Source organism: Aotus nancymaae, unplaced genomic scaffold (assembly GCF_030222135.1).
Source record: "Aotus nancymaae isolate 86718 unplaced genomic scaffold, 86718_ANA_hifiasm-v0.15.2.pri h1tg000040l, whole genome shotgun sequence".
Classification (NCBI taxonomy): Eukaryota; Metazoa; Chordata; class Mammalia; order Primates; family Aotidae; genus Aotus; species Aotus nancymaae.
Window position 1 is genome coordinate 56730146 of NW_026988454.1, and position 22091 is coordinate 56752236.

Here is a 22091-nt window from a genome sequence, read left to right on the forward strand (position 1 = left end):
ACTTTACCCGGTACATGGGAGGTTACCAGTAGCATGCTTATGTTTATGTTTCCCCCATCCTATCCTCCAGCCTCCTCCCAAGAGGTAACAAACATCCTGGATTTTGAATCTCTTATTCTCTTCTATTGAAAAGTAGATTTATTAAATTTTTATATATGTCTAAACAGAACATTCTCTAGCTTTGTCTGGTTTTAAGCTTTATGAAATGGCATCCTTTTCTACATAGTCTTAAATCTTGCTTCTTTTCACCTAACATAATGCTTCCAAGATTTGAACATGTTTTTACATTCATTTGTAATTCAGTGATTTTTTTTTATTGCTGTTTTAAAATTCATTGTGTGACTCTACCACAATTTTTTTTTAAATTACAATCTGGCATTTTAAAAAATGAAATTACTGATTCAAAAGGTATATACAGTTGTTCTTTCACAAGGTCATGCCAAATTGTTTTCCAAAGAAATTGTACCAACAATTATTCTGCCACCAGCTATGTACTAGAATTCTGACTGACCTTCCTATTCCGTAGTTCTGAATTTTGAACCTGTCTAGCAGGTATAAAATGGTATCTCAGGCTGGGTGCGATGGCTCATGTCTGTAATCCCAGCACTTTGGGAGGCTGAGGAGGACGAAACACCTGAGGTCGGGAGTTCGAGACCAGCCTGACCAACATGGAGAAACCCTGTCTCTACTAAAAATACAGAATTGGCTGGGCATGGTGGCTCATGCCTGTAATCACAGCTACTCGGGAGGCTAAGGCAGGAGAATTGCTTGAACCCAGGAGGTGGAGTTTACAGTGAGCCAAGATTGCCCCATTGCACTCCAGCCTGGGCAACAAGAGTGAAACTCTGTCTTAAAAAAAGGTATCTCACTGTGATCTTAATTTGTATATCCCTCATTATTGATGAGGTTGAACATCTTTTTATATATGTATTGGTTAAAACTTTCTGTGCTTAAATGCCTGTTTGGACATTTTGCCCATTTTTCTGTTTTGTTGTTTTTCATATTGACTTGTAAGAGTTCTTTATTTTGGATACTAAATCTTAGTTGCTTATATGTGTTGCATATATTTCTGCCAGGTTGTGCTTTGTCATTTATTTTGTTTATCTTTTGATAATTAGAAGTTATTTTAATAATAGCCAAATTTTTCAGTCTTCTATGATTAGTGTTTTTTTGTATCTTGTTTAAGAAATTCTTCCCTAACTTAGGAGCAAAAAGACGTTCTATATTTTTGCCAAAAGTTTTAAAGTTTTGCTTTTCACATTTATGTTTTTAATCTGCCTAAAATTGATATGTTTATAGCATGAGGTGAAGATTCATTTAATTAATTTTTTCCACATTTGGATAACCTGTTGTACCAACATCATGCGTTGAATAGATGCTCTTTTTTCTACTGATCTCAGATTTCTCTTCTCTCTGTCATGATTCCATTGAGGGTTTCTGCTCTATCCCATTGATCAATTTGTTCCATAAGAACAAAATCCCTGATGGGATTTTGATTGAAATTACTATAAATGGAATTTACAGATAAATATGGGGAGAATTTTTTTTTTTTTTACTATATTGAATCTTCTTATCTAAATATATGGGTTAATTTATTTAAGACTTTTAAAATGTCATTTAAGATAAGGTTTCATGATATTCTGTATACAAATCTTCATTCTTCGATATATTTATTCCTAAGCATGGTATGGTTTTTATTGCTATAGAAGTGTTACCTTTGGAAAATTGTATTTCCTAGTTCTTTTATTCTGGTATGTAGAAATACAATTGACTTTTTCATATTATTCAATTAACCAGATATTCTGCTAAGCTCACTTACTATTGCCAGCAATTTGTCTCTAAATACTTTGAGTTTTCTATGTAGGTAATTATACATCCTCAAATAACGATAGTTTTGTTTCTGCCCTTCATTCTGTATGCCTTTAATTATTGTTTTATAGCACTGGCTTTATAGTACAATGTTGATTTTAGAAGTGGTGATAGTAGACATCCTTGTATTATTTCTGATTTTAAAGGGAATACTTCTGATGTTTCCTTTTTAGTTTTTGGTATGTGCCCATTGTCAGGTTAAGGTAGGTTTTTTTTAGTCTAACTTTCAAAAAATTTTTATCATGAATAGGTGTTAAATTCTATCAACAGTTTTTTTGTTTTTTGCAGCATCTATCAAGATGATTTTATCATTTTCTTCTTTAGTCTGTTCATATGGTAATGGACTCTCTCATATTAAGCCATCTGGATGTGTTTAGTTTACTATATTTTGTTTAATGTTTTTACAACTATACTCATGAGTAAAATTGGCCTGAAATTTTTCTTTTTCATGCTTTGGTTTTGCTACCAACATTACATTGACCTTCTAGCATATGTTTGGAGCATTTCATCTTTTTCTGTTATTTGACAGTGTTTGAATAATATTGAAAGAATCTGTTGAAAATTTTGAGAACTTGCCGCTAAGATCATCTGTGGTTGGTGTTTTCTCAGAAAGATTTTTAACTACAGTTTTCGTTTATTTAGCATTTCTTAGTTTCTTCAGTTTTTCTAATTCATTGTGAATCAATTTGTAGGTTACATTTTTTTTACTTTATTTACATTTTCAAATTAATAGATATAAAGTTATTCATGGGATTTTTAAATTTTTCTATCCTCTACTGGATCTAATGTAGTTTATTTGCACTTTCTCTCTTCTTGCTCCAGTTGTCCCAAAGGCTTCATAATTCTCTCTGGTTTGTGGATTTCTACCCTTTATCTTTTTACTTCTACTTTCTTTTGGTTATTCTGTTGAACTTTTCTCTTTCTCTATTTTTTAAACTTCTTGAGCACCTAACTCATTATTTTCAGCCTTTCTGTCTTACTAACATGAATATTTAAGGCTATACATTTTCCTTATAAGTACTGCATTAGATGCATTCCACAAGTTTTGGTAGGTAGTATTTTTATTATTTCAGTTCGGAGTATTTTAAATTTTTTATGGTTTCTAATTTTACTCTGAGTAATTTAGAAATATTTAAAATTTTTCAAATATTTAGAGTTTCAAATTTATAGTTTTGTAATTGACTTTACCTTAATTATATTGTGGTCTGAGAAGATAGTCTGTTTGATAAAAAAATTCCTTGAAATTTCTTGAGACCTGCTAGTATATGATCAGTATTTGTAAATGTTCCGTGTGTGCTTGAGAAAAATGTGTATTCTCTAACTATTGGGTAGATAGTTGTCTGTATGTCCACTAGTTCATCCTAGTTAATTGTATTCTTTGGAGAGTCTATATTTTACTAATCTTTTGTCTGTTTGACATATGAGTAATTGAGAAAAGTATGTTATCATTGGCCTTTTTACTCCCTGAAGTTATATTAATTTTTGCTTCACATATATTTATAAGTATATAACAGGTTTAGGATTATTATCTCTTCCTGGTGAATTGAACTTTGTGTCATTATATAGTGACCATCTCTAGCCCTAATTTAAAAAAATTTTTTTTTTATTTTTACAGGTACATAGTAGGTGTGTACATTTATGGGTTACATGAGATATTTTGATAAAGGCATGCAATGTGTAATAATCACATGAGGGTAAATGGGGCACCTGTCACCTCAAACATTTATCCTTTGTATTACAAACAACCCATTATACTCTTAGTTATTTTTAAAAGTACAATTAAATTAGTATTGACTGTAGTCACCCTGTTGTGCTATCAAATACTACTTTTTATTCTTTCTATTTTTTGTGCCCATTACATCCCCAGTTCCTCCTCCCTCCTGCCCCTACTACCTTTCCCAGTCTTTGGTAACTATATTTCTATTCTCTATCTCCATAAAGTCAGTTGTTTTAATTGTCTCCCCTCCCACCCACGAAGTCTCGCTCTTTCACCCAGGCTGGAGTGCTGTGGCAGGATCCCGGCTCACTGCAACCTCTGCCTCCTGGGTTTAAGCAATTTTCCTGCCTCTGCCTTTCGAGTAGCTGGGATTACAGGCATGGGCCACCGTGCCTGGCTAATTTTTGTATTTTTAGTAGAGACAGTGTTTCACCATGTTGGCCAGGCTGGTATCAAACTCCTGACTTAGTGATCTGCCTGTCTCAGCCTCTCAAAGTGCTGGGATTACAGGCGTGAGCCACCACGCCTGGCCAATCATTTTAATTTTTTTTTTTTTTTTCGGAGTTTTGCTCTGGTTGCCCAGGCTGGAGTGCAATAGTGCGATCTCGGCTCAATGCAGGCTCTACCTCCTGGATTCAAGCAGTTCTCCTGCCTCATCCTCCCTAGAAGCTGGGATTACAGGCATGTGCCACCACGCTTGGCGAATTTTGTATTTTTTAGTAAAGACAGGGTTTCTCCATGTTGGTCAGGCTGGTCTCAAACTCCCGATCTCAGGTAATCCACCCACCTTGACCTCCCAAAATGCTGGGATTACAGGTGTGAGCCACTGCTCCCGCCTTGTTTTAATTTTTCAAAAAAAATTTTTGTAGAGATGGGGTCTCACTATGTTGCCCAGGCTGGTATTGAAATCCTGAGCTTAGATGATCCTCTTATCTCAGCTTTGCAAAGTGCTGGGATCACTATCCTGTCTTGGCTTTGCCTGTAGAATAAATTCCAATTTCTTTAATGTGGTATTTTATTCCCAATGTAGTTTTCCAGTTGCATTTCTACACCAAACATTCAGTGCTCTTATCATATCAAAATATGTATAGACTCTCAGTATGCCATGTCTGTTTTTATGTAACTGTGTCCTTACCTGTAGGGTTCCATGAGCCTGAAAACTTCATTGTTGTTTACACTTATCAAAATCTTAGTTATCCCTACTTATGACTCCCAAATCTTAGTATCCCTTATTTATTTATTGAACCACTTCACCCAGCCAATTGTTTTAATTTTTAGCTCCCAAAAGGAAGTGAGAACACACAAAGTTTGTCTTTCTGTGCCTGGTTTCTTTCACGTAATGTAATGATCATCAGTTCTATCCTAATAATGTTTTTGTCTTGAAAGCTATTTTGTCTGATGTTACCATAGCTGACTCAGCTTTCTTTTGGCAGTTTGCCTAATATATCTTTTAACATCCTTTTACTTTCAGGTTTTATGGTTCTACCTTTAGGTGGACCTCTTGTAAATAGCATGGATTTTGTTTTTAATTCAGTATGGAAATACCTGTGTCTTTTAGCTGGAAAATGTATTACTTTACTCATCAGGCCTAATGCTTTGGCTTCTACTGGTAGCATCTAGGTTTCCTTTAGTGCCCTTGATGGTCTTGGTGATTGTGGGGTAGCAGGCTCAGCTTCCTCACCTTGCTGGTGGCCCAAGGTTCAGTGTCCTTGCTGAAGTGCATTATTGGCAGCTGCTCTGAGGCCTACCTTGCCTTTCTCTAACTCTCCAGCCACAAGGATACCTTATTTGAGTGAGGGTGAAGTTTTTATCTCTTGGGCAATAAGGGATGCTTCATGGAATATTTCCTTGCTTTTTCCATTTCTTCTCCTTTCCTTCTCCTCTGCTCTCCCTCTCCCTCTTTCCCCTTTCCTTCTCCCTTCTCCACCTTCCCCTCTTGTTCTCCCCTCCTTTCCCCTTCCTGCCTCCTTTCCTTTCCTTTCCTTTCCTCTCCTATCCAAGACAAGGTTTCTCACTATGTTGCCCAGCCTGGCCTTGAACTCCTGGGCTCAGGCAATCCTCCCACCTCAGCCTCTGGAGTAACTGAGATTACAGGTGTGCACCACTGTGCCTGGTTTGTTTCTTATATAGCATATAACTGTTCTGTTAAGGGAAGGCTCCCTCAGAGCCATAATATGACCTAATCAGCCATAATAGCAGATGTGACAATCTTTTGTATTCTCTTTGTTTTGTTTTCTTTTCCATGGTACTTATCAGTATATGATATGTTGTAGACTTATTTATTGTCTTTCTCTTCTCACTAGAATGTAAACTCTATGAGGGCAAGGATTTTTCCTGTTTTTGTTTTCTGCTGCTTCTGTAGAATCTAAATCACTGCCTGTTACTTAGCATGTGATCAAACAATATTAGTTGAATGAATGAGGGTTGAGAAGATGATGTGAAAAGGCAATGCCAAGTCTTGAACTCTTACCTTCAGATGCTTTTGTGTGTTCCACTATGACCATTTTCACAAGTTAGGATGCCCTTACTTTTCCCTAGACTATTATAGCCCACTTCCAACTGGTCTCTTGTCTCTGTTTTTGTGGTTCATCCATTCTTTCCAATCCATCCTTCATGTGGCTACCAGACTTTCTTCCTAAATATAGATATGATTATCTCACTGCCCTGTCTTGGCTTTGCCTATATGATAAATTCCAGTTCTTTTTTTTTTTTTTTGAGATGGAGTTTTGCTCTTGTTGCCCAGGCTGGAGTGCAGTGACGTGATCTCGGCTCACTGCAACTTCTGCCTCCCCGGTTAAAGTGATTCTCCTGCCTCAGCCTCCCAAGTAGCTGGGATTTTATAGGTGTGTGCCACCATGCCTGGCTAAATTTTTTTGTATTTTTAGTAGAGATCGGGTTTTACCATTTTGGTCAGGCTGGTCTTGAACTCCTGACCTCAAATGATCCACCCACCTCAGCCTCCCCAAAGTGCTGGGATTATAGGCATGAGCCACTGCACCCAGCCTCCAGTTTTTTTTAACGTGGTATTTTATTCCCAGTGTAGTTTTCCAGTTCCATTTCTGCACCAAACATTCACTGCTCTTGTCACATCAAAATATGTATAGGCTCTCAGTATGCCATGTCTGTGTTTTTATATGACCATGTCCTTATCTGTAGGCTTCCGTGAGTCTGAAAACTCTTTTTGTTGTTGTTTATGCTTATCAAAATCTTAGTTATCCTTACTTAAAGTCATCCAGAGCCATCTTCCTAAAGACTACCTGATGTTCAATGAAGAGAATCATTCATTCCATGACATTTTTCTTTCTATATTGGTACTTCTCATAATCTACCATCTGCCTTGTATTCTTTTTTTTCTTCCTTTTCTTTTTTTTTGAGACGGAGTCTCCTCTCTTGCCCAGGCTAGAATGCAGTGGCGTGATCTCAGCTCACTGCAACATCCGCCTCCTGGGTTTAAGTGATTCTCCTGCCTCAGCCTCCTGAGTGGCTGGGACTACAGGTACACACCACCATACCCAGCTAATTTTTGTATTTTTAGTAGAGATGGAGTTTCACCATGTTGATAAGGCTGGTCTCCAACTCCTGACCTCATGTGATATAACAGGATTACAGGTATGAGCCACTATGCCCAGCCTCTGCCTTGTATTCTTAAAAGCTGTCTGTCATTTCCTACTGGATTTAAGCTCCTTAAAGTCAGTATCTTCATGTTTTATTTCTTGTTGTTTCCTAAAGGTCTGAAGTATAACACTTTATGCATAATGGATCTCTGATAGTTTTTTCTTTCTAGTATGGTGAACCAATCCCATCTCGTGTTTTCATGTATCACACTCTAATGATAATAACTTTCAAATCCAAATCTTCCTCTTCTCACTCCTGTGGCTAGTATGACTTAGGCATCGTACATTTCTCAAACTCTTTCATTTTATTTATTATTTTTTGAGACGGGGTCTCCCTCTGTTGCCCAGGCTCGAGTGTAGTGGCACGATCACAGCTCACTGTAGCCTCGACTTCCTGGGCTCAAGCAGTCCTCCCACCTCAGCCTCCCAAGTAGCTGGGACCACAGCATGTGCCACCATGCCTGGCTAGTTTTTTTTTTTTTTTTTCTTTTTTTTTTTTTTTACAGAGACAGGGTGTCTCCATGTTGCCTAGGCTGGTCTCAAACTCCTGGGCTTAAACGATCCTCCTGCTTTGACTTCCCAAAGTGCTGGGATTACAGGTTTGAGCCACCATGCCTAGCCATTTTTCAAACTCAATATATTGTCTCCTCTTTATTATTCCCTATTTTTAAACCATTACCTTTTATAACTTTAATTTTCTCTTCTAAAATGCTTCTCAGTCCATACCTCCCTCATCATTTCTGCTGACAAGACATTGGGCAGAACTCTTACCACCTCACACCCAGTTCCACTCCCTCCTCCTCTCCTATAACCTCACTGACTGTAATATAATGGTCCAATTACTTCACTTGGCATTTAAGACTATCCAGAGTCTAGATTCATCCTACTACCCTCAACATGAGCCCTTTTCAGAATTTTTTCTTTTTTTTGAGACAAGGTCTTGCTCTGTCACCCAGGCTGGAGTGCAGTGGTGTAATCATGGCTCATGGGAGTTGCCCAGTAGCCTCAATCTCCTGGACTCAAGCAATCCTTCCACCTCAGCCTCCTAAGTAGCTGGGACTCCAGGTGCATGCCACCATGGGCTATTTTAAAAATTATTTGTAGAGACGGAATCTCACTATTTTGTGTTTTGCCCAGCCTGGCCTTGAACTCCTAGACTCAGGTGATCCTCCTGACTTGGCCTCCTGGATAACAGGTATGAGCCATTGCACCTGGCCCAAGTCAGACTTCTGTTGTCTTATGCATAGCTGGTCATATCCTTTTTCCACCTCCTATGGTGTCCTTGCCTTTCCTCTGCTCTGCCATGATGGTTCCTGTTCATTTTCATGATCTGTCTAATGGACACCATTCCCACGTCCATCCCCAATGAACATTTCTCTTAACAGTGAAATCTTTAATTCATCACTTCCTCCTTTGAAGTAGTTTTTTTTAGTGCTTATTGTTCATTGAAGCATTTTTAACAATCAGCAAATTAAAAGGGATCTTAAAAGTAATCCGGTTTAATCTTGAACCCAAGACCTCAGTCTTCTCTATAACTCATACACAGCACTAGTTTCTAATATTACACAACGCTTCTTAATTTTCTTTCTCTTTATGTAGTGAGCATCTGGAGGTTAGGAACTTGTTTTTTTTTAATTTATTTATTGTTCCGGGGTACACGTGCAGATCATGCAGGATCGTTGCATAGGTACAAACACGGCAAGGTGGTTTGCTGCCTCTATCCTCCTGTCACCTATATCTGTTTTTACTGTGCTTTTGTTTTCTGTCTTAAAGCTTAGAATGGTTTTTTATCCTTAGAAGATACTAAAAATACACTCGTTGATCGAATAAATGAATCCAGTAAGTTAAAAACACATAAATTTTCTCTCCAAAGACTTTACAAAGGAGACTAACTTGCTCCCCCTTCCAAAGTCTATCTCAATAGTTCCTCTGTTTCCAGGTGTCTACAGATAAGGGTGACTGAAATATGGTAGATACATTTTCCCAAAATAAGATTATCTGCTTACTCATTTCTTTTTGTAGTTCTGTATTAGCCTTGGTTTTTATTTTCCTACATCTTGAAATTATATTTGGAATTTCTTTCTTTTGCATGTATGATAGGTGATGCATGAATTTTAATAGAGTTGTTGAATGCTGATCATGTTTTCCTGTGGTAGTTTAGAAATATTTAGGAAGTAATATTCCATTTGACTTATTTACACGAAGGCAATGATGTTGTGGTTTGAAATTTTATATAAAATTTTTCAACCACATAAACTCTGGGCAGGTTTAAAAAATATTATTAGTTATTTCTATGGAGTGAATAGAAATGATAGCTTTAATTGCTTTGTAATTATTTGTATGATGTAATTTTGAAAATAAGGTGTGTTTCCATAGCAAGGATGTTTATATAAAGTTAGTGCTGACTTCAAGTATGTCAAATGCTTTAACTATGTAGAGGGTGCTTAATATTTGATTTAGTTTTGATGAAAATACAGAAATGATACTTTTATATGATAAGAACTTTTCTCCATTTTAGAGCATGTCAAAAGAATAAACGTAGTAATTTGAATGCTCTATTTTTATTTCTAGAAACCAGCAAATATCCTAGTAATGGGAGAAGGTCCTGAGAGGGGGAGAGTCAAAATAGGTAGGTAATTATTCCTAAAATAATTTATTTAAAAACTGAAGTTAACTGCAAACATGGTTTCCCTTTTTAATGCCCTTATTTAGGTAGTTAATCTTAAAATTACTTCCTCATAATATTTTTAGAAAAGATATTGGAAAATGTAGATATAGATAGTCTATAAAACTCCTAGGCTTTTTCCCAAAATAAGATTATTTAGTTCTAAGTTGAGGTATCACTGGAAATTGACAAGCAAGTTCACAAAAGCATTCATTCCCCCTATACAATAACCCAAGCATGTGTTTGTGTCACCACCACTGTCCTGCACAGCTGCCTTAAGTATAATCCTCTAAATCTTACCTCTGTTTCAGGTTTACCAAATATTCTCTCCTTGGATATTTTCCTCCCCACTCTGACCAAATACATTTAAACCTTCACAGGTTCTCCCTACTTCACCACACTTGGCCTGCACATCTTGAGCCAAGTACTAACATATCTTTTCCAAATGGATATACATATATATATATTTACAACCTCTCTTAGCTGCCTCTCTTAGATTGCGGCACCAGCAGGAATCTTATTGTATATTAAGATTTCCTTTGTAATCATGAATGTTCTAAAAAAAAAATCAGCATCATTTATACGTAACTATGACATATTTGGGGAGAAGATGACCTAAGAAATGCTTTATTCTAATATTTTTTTGTTTATTATTATTACTATTATTTTTTTTTCTTTTTGCCAGATCTTACAGTGATAATTTTTTTTTTTTTGAGACAGAGTCTCACTCTGTTGTCCAGGTTGGAGTGGAATGGCGTGATCTTGGCTCACTGCAATCTCCGACTCCTGAGTTCAAGCAATTCTCCCTGCCTCAGCCTCCCAAGTAACTGGGACTACAGGTGCCCGCCACCATACCCAGCTAATTTTTTTTGTTTTTAGTAGAGATGGGGTTTCACCATATTGGCCAGGCTGGTCTTGAACTCCTGACCTCAGGTGATTTGCCTGCCTTGGCCTCCCAAAGTGCTGGGATTAGAGGCATGAGCCACCACGCCCAGCCTAACATGGTATATTCTAATAGCAAAGAAACTGTGCTGATGAACAAATTTTATTTTAACATATTTCTAAAAAGCATTCAACATTCTTTTGAATGAGGAGGTTGCAGTGAGCCAAGATTGTGTCACTGCACTCCAGCTGGCAACAGAGTGAGACTCCATTTCAAAAAAAAAAAAGTATTATGCTAAAGGTGATGCAAAATTGTGCTCACGTGACCCACTACAAATTCCTGCTGCCCTATTTCAAGCCTGCCCTGCTGTTTGGTTTTCTACTTCTTCAGTTTACTCCCTAGCCCAGTTCCTGAAGAAGCTGTTCTAAATCAACTTCCTTTTATTTAAACACCTCTATCCTGAGTTTGCTGAGATTCTGATTCATTCAGAAATTTGGTGATGTTAATTAATAGCTGGTGCTTTCCTTCTCTTCTCCCCCATCACTTCCACCACAGTTTCTCACTTGTCTCTATTTTTATTTTATTCTTGTACTCCTTATCTTAGAGGCATTTATTGAGTTCCTACTTTTCACCAAATACAGGTGAAAGGGAGATAGAGGATGGTCCCTTCTGCAAGATACAGTAAAATGAACAGTTTACTATACATCGCAATAGATTCTTTCACATGTTACCTCATTTATTTTATACAACCACCCTCTGAAGATAAGGAAGACTTAGAGAGGTTGTAGCTTGCTCTGCCTTTCAAAGCTAGAACTTGAATTCCAAGCCCTGAGGCTCTTTCCCTACAAATATCCCTTCCTAGTGATAGCAGAGCAGTCTGCTGTGGTCTCACTGACCTCCACTCTTTAGCTGTACAGCCCTGCCCTTGAAACAGCCTTTGTGAAAGAGAGACTTTCCCTCCCTAAGTCCTATCTTCTAACGCCCTTCCAAGCTTCTAAGTATCTTGCTACCTTACTTAAGCTCCTCATAGTACAGTATTGTCATTCTTCCCTTGTCAAGTTTCTCTTTTTCACCTTTAAACCTTCGTTGTCCTCTTCCCAACTTAAAATAAGTCTTATATCCATCTTGTTTTCTTTAGCATTTGTTCTATTCATTTCCCCTTTTGTTCCTCTACTTTTAGAACACATGATGTTCACTCTTTGGTTCCACTTGCTCTAATTTGTTATAATCTGGCCTCTAATTCCATCATTCTATTAAAAGTGCTCTCTAAAAGGACACCTGTGACCTCTACCTTACCAAATCAAGTGGGCTTTAGTCACCATTCTCCTTTACTGTGCTAAACCATTTGTTCTTCTGACAGTCTGGGTTTGAGGCTGCCTTCTCCCTTGGTCTATGTGACATACCATAATTCCATTTTTCCACCTCCCACTTTTGCTGTGACTTTGCATTTTATTCATCCTTGCCTCTTACTCCTACTATTGTTTCAAGGCACTGGCTTAGGACATGGCCTCCCTCTAAAATTACTTCTTTAGGAAATTGATAAGTTGTGGCCTCAGAATCTTAGATCTAAGATCTTGATACCAGATTCTAGTCTCTCACCCTAGCTGAAGTCTTTATTTCTGTTTGGAAGTCTTGCTGGTAACTTATCCTCCATTGTCCCAAACCAAACTCATCATCTTCATCTTATATTCATTCCCCTTGTTTGAACCATTCATCACATTTCTCCCAGTAACCCAAATCTAATGTCTTCTCTTAATACTCCTTAACATAAAATTCTGTACTCTGGCCAGGCCAGTTAGTTACCTTACTATTATGAGTTTTAAGATTGTAATTTTACCAAGATTAGGGATAAAACCAGGGTTAAAAGTAAGCAATAATTAATGATAAAGATCTAGTGGACAATCAAGATAGTTTATTAGATGGCTTTTAAATTTTGTTTTAATAGCCACTATTTTTTGTAAACATTAGTAATACTGATGCCTTGCCTAATGCTTTGATGTAGCTCTTTTTTGGCTTAAAGTAAAAGGATAGTTGGGCCGGGCGCGGTGGCTCACGCCTGTAATCCCAGCACTTTGGGAGGTTGAGGCAGGTGGACCATGAGGTCAAGAGATCAAGACCATCCTGGCCATCATGGTGAAACCCTGTCTCTACTAAAAATACAAAAATTAGCTGGGCGTGGTGGTGTGCACCTGTTGGCTGAAGCAGGAGAATCGCTTGCCTGGGAGGCAGAGGTTGCAGTAAGCCACTCCAGTCTGGCAACAGAGCAAGACTCTGGGGTAGGAGGTGGGGGAGGATGGATAGTTGAATGGAAAACACATTGTGCCCTTTGCTGTATCTGAGCCTTCCCATTCTCAGCGACCTAAAAACTTCCCAGATCTTACCGAAAATGCTTATTGCCTTCCTTTTTTGCTATTCAAAACAATTCATCCTTCAGGATCCAGCCCAAGTTCCACTTTCAATTTAGCTCACTTTTACAAATGTTTATTATGCATTGTTCCAGATAACATCATAAAGGAGAAGACCTTCCCCCACGGGACTCAGCTTCTAGTAGAAACCAGTAACAACTTCCTTTATTTTCACAGCAGTTATCACTTTTTGCCTTTATCTACTCTGTATATTTTGTCATCTTACCTTCATGTAAGCTCCTTAGTGGTAAACCTTGTTTGTTGCTGCTTTTCATCATTTGATACTAATTAGCACCCACATCAGAATTTTGCTACCCTTATCCATGGACTGGAACAATTACATCCGTTAGTAAATTTAGAAAGTCAGCGGTTAGAGTAATCTTTACCTTTTGTCTAAATTAGTAATTAATTGAAAAGTAGTTTGAAACTCTTTTAAAGTTCATACAATAGATGGGAATTGTTTTTGAAAGTATCTGTTTTTTTCCTTCTGGCCTTGATTTCATCTGAAAGTGAATAGATGAGGTTTAGGTAAAACTAAGGAGGTAGAGAATAAGGGGAGAAATATTGGCTTTAGCTGACTTCACTTCAAAATGTTTTTCAGTGGATGAAACAGCATTCCATCATATTACTTTGTCATCAACAACAATCAGCATCTATTAAATATATAAAACAGTGCCTTGAATATTGTGTAATATTGTAGAATAATAGGTATAATATTGGTAGAATGAACTTGAATATTTTTGTTTGTTATAGGGAAATGTAGTTTAAAAAGAGTAGACATCAGCACATAGGCTTCCTTTAGATAGCTTTAGTTTTTAGGAGCTGGATACTCCAAAGCATTCTCCAAAAAAGTCTTACAAATTATTCAAAATCCAAAGAAACAAATCACTATAGGCCAGGCGTGGTGGCTCTGCCTGTAATCCCAGCACTTTGGGAGGCTGAGGCAGGCAGAACACTTGAGGTCAGGAGTTTGTGACCAGCATGGCCAACATGGTGAAATCCCCTCTCTACTAAAAATTAAAAAATTAGCCAGTCGTGGTGGTGTACCACCTGTAATCCCAGCTACTCAGGAGGCTGAGGCAGGAGAATTGCTTGAACCTGGGAGGTAGAGGTTGCAATGAGCCAAGATCACGCCACAGCACTCTAGCCTGGGCAACAGAGTGAGACTCTATCTCAAAACAAAACAAAAAAAAAACCCAAATCACTGTAAGTTAAAAAGATTTTTTTGCCTATTCTGCTTATGTAAATGTAAAATTTTAATGTATGTTATATCATAGCATATTAGTTTTAAGATTAAATGATACTCTGTGGTTGTAACTTTTATGTGCATTTATGCATTTTATAGTACATTGGGGCCCCTTATGCAATCAAAATTTGCTATGTATATTATGTATTCAAATTATAGAGGCTTATCATTCTTGTGAATTTGCCTTGGTGACTTGCATTTATCATATGTAAAATTTGTTGGATGTCAGATTTAGTAGTTAAGAAGGTAACTCCCAAATTACAACATGGTTTTTGTTTGAGTACTGGCATCTTTATTTACTATCCCTGTGACCATAGGCAAGTCATTTAACTTCTTTGGACTTTAGATTCTTCATCTCTGAAATAGGGAGCAAAGTACTGATTAAACCAGTGTTTTTATGAGGATTCAATGAGGTCAAATATGATGTATATGAAAGCCATTTGTAAACTGCAAAGGACTTTCTAGATAAAAGGTGTTTGTTATTTATGATATCTTAAGAAAATTAGTTTCCATGATCTTATTGCAGTAGTAGTTTTTTTTGTTTTTTTTTTTTTACTACTTTTGTACACCCGTAATATTTCAATTGATTAGCTTTGGTTTAGACCTTTGTTAAATGCTGAATTACAGCCAGTTATCTTTTGTGTGTTCTGTGTATGTTCTTGAAAACATGCATGTGATGTGCTGATTACCATTCAGCACCTGGCTCTCTGGAGCAAAAAAAAGTCCCAGTTTGTCGCATTTGCTGCATGTTGTAGATACTCCTACCATAGCCAATTCCAAACCACCAGTATGCTGTCATTGAATGCAGAATTGAGAAGAGATAAGTACAAATGAGCTCTTGTGAGTTCGTTGGATCTGGCTGCAGCACATACAGAACTAAGACATAGTCAAGTTTTATGTCTTACTAAAGACATAAAAGCACACAGAAGGTGTATTAATCAGGGAGATTTTGGGACTATTTTTGTCATTTTTTAGATTTATAAGCACACAGAAGTCATTATTAATCAGGGAGATTTTTGGACTATTTTAGATCTCAAAAAACAAGAATGTTTTTGTAACTGTCTCTTAAAGCCAGGAATCTGAAATCAGACCTGGATTCTAATTCTGACTCTGCACTTAGTAGCTCTGTGACCTTGGACAAATCAGAATACCTTTATTGGGGGACGGGGGACGGAGTCTCACTCTGTCGCCCAGGCTGGAGTGCAGTGGCGCAATCTCGGCTCACTGCAACCTCCGTCTCCTGGATTCAAGCGATTCTCCTGCCTCAGCCTCCCAAGTAGCTGGGAATGCAGGTGTGCACCACCATGCCTAGCTAATTTTTGTATTTTTAGTAGAGGTGGGGTTTCACCATGTTGGCCAGGCTGGTCTAGAACTCCTGACCTCAGGCGATCCCACCTCGGCCTCCCAAAGTGCTGGGATTACAGGCATGAGCCACTGCACCAGCCCAGAATATCTTTAAGCCTCAATTTCTTCATCAGTAAAACAGGTGCAATAATAGTATCTACTTCTGATGGTAGGTAATAAAGGTAAATGAAGCAATTCCTTTCTGGTACCTGGTATAGACCTTTGTTTAAAAAGGGAAGAAAATGATTGCTTTATAAGGTCAGCAGCTATTGTTGTCAACCCTGCATGGTTCTAATAGCATGTCAAACTGAATTTTACACTTGGTCTTAGCCAAAAAGCTGAGAAACGATCAAACTGAATTTTATGTTAATTTATTTTATTTTTTAGCTGACATGGGTTTTGCCAGATTATTCAATTCTCCTCTAAAGCCACTAGCAGATTTGGATCCAGTAGTTGTGACATTTTGGTATCGGGCTCCAGAACTTTTGCTTGGTGCAAGGCATTATACAAAGGCCATCGGTAAGTTGGTCTAAAATGATTTACTATCTTGGCATCTAATGATCATAACTGTAAAATGGTGTAATAATAAAGCTACTTGATAAAAACCATTTTATACATTTTTGTAAAAGTCCTATTGTCTTCTGTATTCCTAGATTTCTGGTACATTTGGATTCTTAACTGTATAGGAGAATATGGTTATTTTAAAAGAAGAAAGCATTTTCTTTCGGAGAATAGAGGTGTCAATATTTGATCCTGTTGAGTTGCTATGGAAACAATAACATGCACATTTTACTTTGTACTTAGTAGCTATTGATCAGAAGAACTGGAGAGAAGTTTAGAATTGTTTTCTTCACAAAATGAAAAACAAAAACAGGAGTAGTGCAGTATTGGAAAGAACGCCTTCTATTTGGGGAAAAGTTAGTCACATCCTTTCCTAAGCAAGAAGCAATATGACTAATCTTTCTCTCTTGCCATTACAGTTATGAGAATAGCAGTTTTTCCATTAAGGTAGGAAATAGAGTCTGGATAGATTAGCTGTGCTCAGCATCTTGCCATCTCATCAAGTTAAAAAAACTGAGTAAGAAAATCTGTTATAAACATACTCTGTAGGATTTAAAGTCTGCTTCAGAACAATGGCTTCAGAGATTTGCTACCTGGTCACTGCAGTATCCTCTGAGGGCCCAGCTGTGAATGAAGGGAGTCAGTAGGAGCTGGCCCTCCTCAAACCTAGAGATTTCTTTAAAGGAAGGAAAAGGAGAGAGTAGGGGAGAGTACATTGTAGCTGTTAGAAGGGCTGGTTGTACAAGGTATCCAAATTTCCTAAGTATATTTCTTTAAATTTTCCTTTTATTGAATTTTCTGTTAACTGATATTAGCCTCATATCCGTTTTGGCTACCTTTAGCTGCTTTTGTTGAATTCTATTTAATAAAGGCACTGCAGTATAACATTATTAAAAATAGACAAGCATAATTCTTTTTCTGCTAAAAAAGCTTATGAAAAACCTGGTGACCTCCAAAGAGCTACAAAGGAAATTCTCACATTGGGAAAGATTAGACTGATAATTAGCCTACTCATGGGTTAAAAAAAAAAACAAAAAATAGAGTAAGTCCTCATTCATCAAGACGTCTGCTTTCTGCAAAACTCAGACACCAGAACACATTTAGATGTTGTCCAGGGACTAAGACTCTAGCCCAATGCTGGAATATTGTAAATAATTGATAAATACTGCTGAATAGTTTTGTTAAATTAGTGAAAAAGCCTCTGAGTAGACTGGTATGTGTTTGACAGTGGAGGAATGTGAGACTGACATCAGACGCTCACCTGTGCAGCTGGGCCTCTGGTAAGACAGCAGATCAGAGGTTGCCAAGGCCAGGCTGTCATCAGTGGACAGTGGCAGCTGTCTGCAAAGGGTGAGGAAAGAACTGCATACAGCAAGTGGAAGGGATGGGTGACCCTGAGAGTGAGGAGCTAAAATCAGAGCCTGCCTGATTCCAGCCAGCGACTTTTACTACGGAGCTGTATTTTTCAGACTTTTAGAATTGCGAGTTTGTTTTTTCTGTTGTTTAGGTCTCTCCTTACCCACTATTGAAAAGAGTCAAATCCCTTAGACAATCTCAGAAGGAACCAGAGGATAGGAAGAGACTGAAAGTAAGCCAGGGAAGGGGAGAGTGTTAGTTGAAGGGAACAGGTGGTGCCTTAGAATAGGTTAATGACGGATAACCCAGGGCACAAGGAAGGGAGACTAGGATGCAATCTCTGTAGAAATCCATATGCCTTAGGCTTAATCCAAACACTAGGACAGTCTATATCTAGAAGGAGATTTCCATTAAGAAAAGGCACATTCAGTCAAAAGCTGCTGTTAAGCTAAATGACTCTCACCACCAATGTCTGTCCCACTCTCCGGAATCTAACACAGCAGGTCTGTGCCCTTAGGTAGGTGATTCTATGCGTGACCCATATCATATGCTTTGAGAGCCCACACTTTGAGAAGCACAGTTTTATGAATATTTTCTGATTAAATTTCTCTTGTTTAAATGAAAATAGATGTGGTTTTTTTTTTGAAATAAATGTAATTGGGTATTAATTGAAAACCAATTATATTTCTTATTTCCTCAGGGTAAGGAAAAATGAAATTGAATTTTAACCAGCTTGTAACTTACTTGCTCAGTAAATGAAATTTGCCACTTAAAGATAAAAACATAATCACTAATTTCTAATTTTAGTCAATTCCCAATTATCCATTCTGGATAGAAGGTAGGAGAAAGTTAAGATAGAGAGAAAGAATAATCCCCAAATCAGTTATGTTAGGGCTTCAAATATATTAATAGCAAATATTTATAAGTATATACTTACTCACTCTTTCATACTCTTCTCTGTACATGGTCCATGTTAGAAGTGAGTACTTTGGTACTTCGGGCCGGGTGTGGTGACTATGGCCCTGTAATCCCAGCGCTTTGGGAGGCCGAGGCGGGCGGATCACTTGAGGTCAGGAATTCAAGACCAGCCTGGCCAACATGGTGAATCCTGGTCTCTATTAAAAATGCAAAAATTAGCCAGGTGTGGTGGTGCACACCTGTAATGCTAGCTACTAGGAGGCTGATGTGAGAATTGCTTGAACGTGGGAGGCAGAGGTTGCGGTGAACTGAGATCACACCATTGCCCTCCAGCCTGGGCAACAGGGCAAGACTCTGTCTCAAAAAAAAAAAAAGAAAGAAAGAAAGAAAGAAATGAGTACTTGGATTCAGAGCACAGAAAAAAGAGCATTTGATTATTTGATAATCAGTGGAGGTTTATGGATTGACATTTAGTTGGGGAGGGAAGTGGCAGTGATGGTGGCAGCAGTGTTGGGGGTATGTGTGTCAGGAGAATAAGCCATTGATTGAGGAAAGAGACCTGAGAATTAGCTACAGATACTGCAGGAGCCAGATGGCCATTTGAAATTTTAGGCTAATAGGAGGCAGAAAACCCTCAAATTTACTGCCACCTACTATTTGAGTTTCTTATCTTAGCAGTTCACTGGGAATTCAAGACCCTGGCTCTTGTCCTTTGAATGGAAGACAAGCCAGGAATTGGCATGACCAGGCACATGCAGTAGTAGTTCCGGTGAACTGCATAGTAGAGGCAGCAATGAGGAGGAGAGATGGGACCATCAGAAGCAGCCAGAGCAGGGAGAAGAGTGACAACCAACATGATGTGGGAGGGAGAGAAGAATTCAGAAGTGGACATTGAGCAGTATTATTACTCTACTTTGTAGTTAGTGATGGATGTTCTTAATGATGATGACCTTGCTGCATCATTAAGGAGGATTATATTGTGTTTTAAAGCCTCTTTTGGTGGTGGGCAATGGTGTAATTAAAAAATTGGTTATTGAAGGAATATATTATCCAGAAGGCTAAATTATGTGGAAGGAAACTGTACCTGAATATGGTCAAATAAGGCATTACTGTATGGATTTTCCCATTTGGCAGTTTGTTTTTAGGAGAGAGCATTCTGATATGTCTTCTAGCTAATGGATATACAGTAGTCCCCACTTATCCACTGGGAATATGTTCCAAGACCCCCAGGGGATGCCTGAAACTGCAGATAGCACCAAACCCTGTATATACTATGTTTTTTTCATCTTATAACCCAGACAGCCACTAAGTGACTAACCAGCAGCTAGTGAGTATACAGTGTGGATGAACAGAGGGATGGTTCACATCCCGGGAAGATGAGAGGATGGCATGAGATTTCAGCAGACTGCTTAGAATGGAACACAACTTAAAATTTATAAATTGTTTATTTCTGGAATTTTTCATTTAATATTTTCAAACTGCAGTGACTGACTGCAGGTAACTGAAACTGGAGGGCAAAAACTTGGATGAAGAAGGACTACTGTAATTAATCTTTTTCCTTGTTTAGCTTATCAATAAATGTGTTTCTCATATTTAATAGGCTACTAAACACAGTACTTTTTTATGCTATACCATAGGTTTTATTTTTGTTTTCTTTTCCCTGTGATGATGTTTTGCTCTGTCGCCCAGGCTGGAGTGCAGTGGTACGTGATCTTGGCTCACTCAACCTCCGACTCTCAGGTTCAAGCGATTCTCCTGGTTCAGCCTCCCGAGTAGCTGGGACTATAGGCTTATGGCACCACACCTGGCTAATTTTTGTGGTTTTAGTAGAGATGGGGTTTCATCATGTTGGCCAGGATGATCTCGAACTCCTGGCCTCAAGCAGTCTACCCGCCTTGGCCTTCCAAAGTGCTGGGATTACAGGTGTGAGCCACTGTGCCTGGCCTATACCATAGTTTTTGAATTGTTATATACATACACATACACACACACACATATTTAATTTTTTTAAATTTTTTTTTTGAGATGGAGTTTCTTGTTGCCCAGGCTGGATTGCAGTGGTGCAATCTCATCTCACTGCAACCTCTGCCTCCCGGATTCAGGTGTTTCTCCTACCTCAGCCTCCCAAGTAGCTGGATTACAGGCATGTGCCACCACGCCCAACTAATTTTGTATTTTTAGTAGAGGCGGGGTTTTACCATGTGGGTTAGGCTGGTCTGGAACTCCTGACCTCAGGTGATCCACCTGCCTTGGCCTCCTAAAGTGCTGGGATTACAGGCATGAGCCACTGCGCCTGGCCTATCTTTTATTTTAAAAATATTTACTAAATGGCATTTAAGTAGGCAAGTATGAATATGCATTTCACAAAAGTTAATTCACTTACACATTTGGCAAAGCACTGTTAATATAATATTATAATCTCAGAATATAAGCTTCAGTCTTTCAATGTGTAAAACTTAATAGAATAATCTATAACTGGTGATTTTAAATAGTTAATAAAACTTCTAAAGATGCCTAACTATCCTGAGGTGTGGGGTGGTTGTGGGGCAACATATAAGTGAATATATTTAAATAAGAGCTATGTCTGCTGGTGTCATGCAGTGGTGTATATATATATATAATTTATGAGCTTCTATATAATAATATATGTTAATATATAATATGACATATATATTGTATTTATATATATATATATTATTTATGAGGTTCTAGACCAATTTGTTGAAAAAACAAGCTGGTAGTCTTTGAGACAAAATTTTTTTCCCCCAATTCTTTTTATTTTATGTATTTTTTGAGATGGAGTCTCGCTCTGTTGCCCAGGCTGGAGTACAGTGGCATGATCCAGGCTCACTGCAACCTCTGCCTCCCAGGTTCAAGCAATTCTCCTGAATCTGCCTCCTGAGTAGCTGGGACTACAGGCATGTGCCACCATGCATGGCCAATTTTTTGTATTTTTAGTAAAGACAGAGTTTCGCCATGTTGGTCAGGCTGGTCTCGAACTCCTGACCTCAAATGATCCGCCCATCCCAGCCTCCCAAAGTGCTGGGATTACAGATGTGAACCACTGCACCCAGCCTCCCCAGTTCTTTTATGTGGTCTGTATTGTGTGTCTAGACTCAAAATATTCTGCTCTATCATTATATGTTGGATGGCTTTAAAAGAATTACGTTACCATATCTGATGATGATATTGTTTCAGTATATCAGATCTGAGTATTATGCCAGGTATTAGATTATCAATTGAATACTTTAATGATTAAATTATTAACAGTGGTTAGACATGGTGAGACCTTGTCTCTACAAAACAGTTTAAAAATAAATTAGCCAGGTATGGTGGCACACATCCATAGTCTCAGCTACTCTGGAGGCTGAGGCAGGAGGATTGCTTGCACCCAGGAGGTCAAGGCTTCAGAGAGCCATGGTTACACCACTGTACTCCAGCCTGGGTGACAGAAACCCCAACAACAACAACAACAACAAGTGGTTAGAAAGACCTTGCCTAAATCTAAAGAAT

General features: G+C 38.1%; 1 protein-coding gene across 3 annotated transcripts in view; it reads left to right on the forward strand.

Moving 5' to 3' along the window:
• CDK19 (cyclin dependent kinase 19) overlaps positions 1–22091 on the forward strand; it is a 195448-nt gene that overhangs the window by 156366 nt on the left and 16991 nt on the right. For all 3 annotated transcript variants that reach the window (XM_064360776.1, XM_064360778.1, XM_064360777.1), the window contains 2 exons: positions 9772–9829; positions 16131–16262. In XM_064360776.1, coding sequence (XP_064216846.1) covers positions 9772–9829; positions 16131–16262 — 190 coding nt within the window. The remainder of the gene's footprint in view (positions 1–9771; positions 9830–16130; positions 16263–22091) is intronic.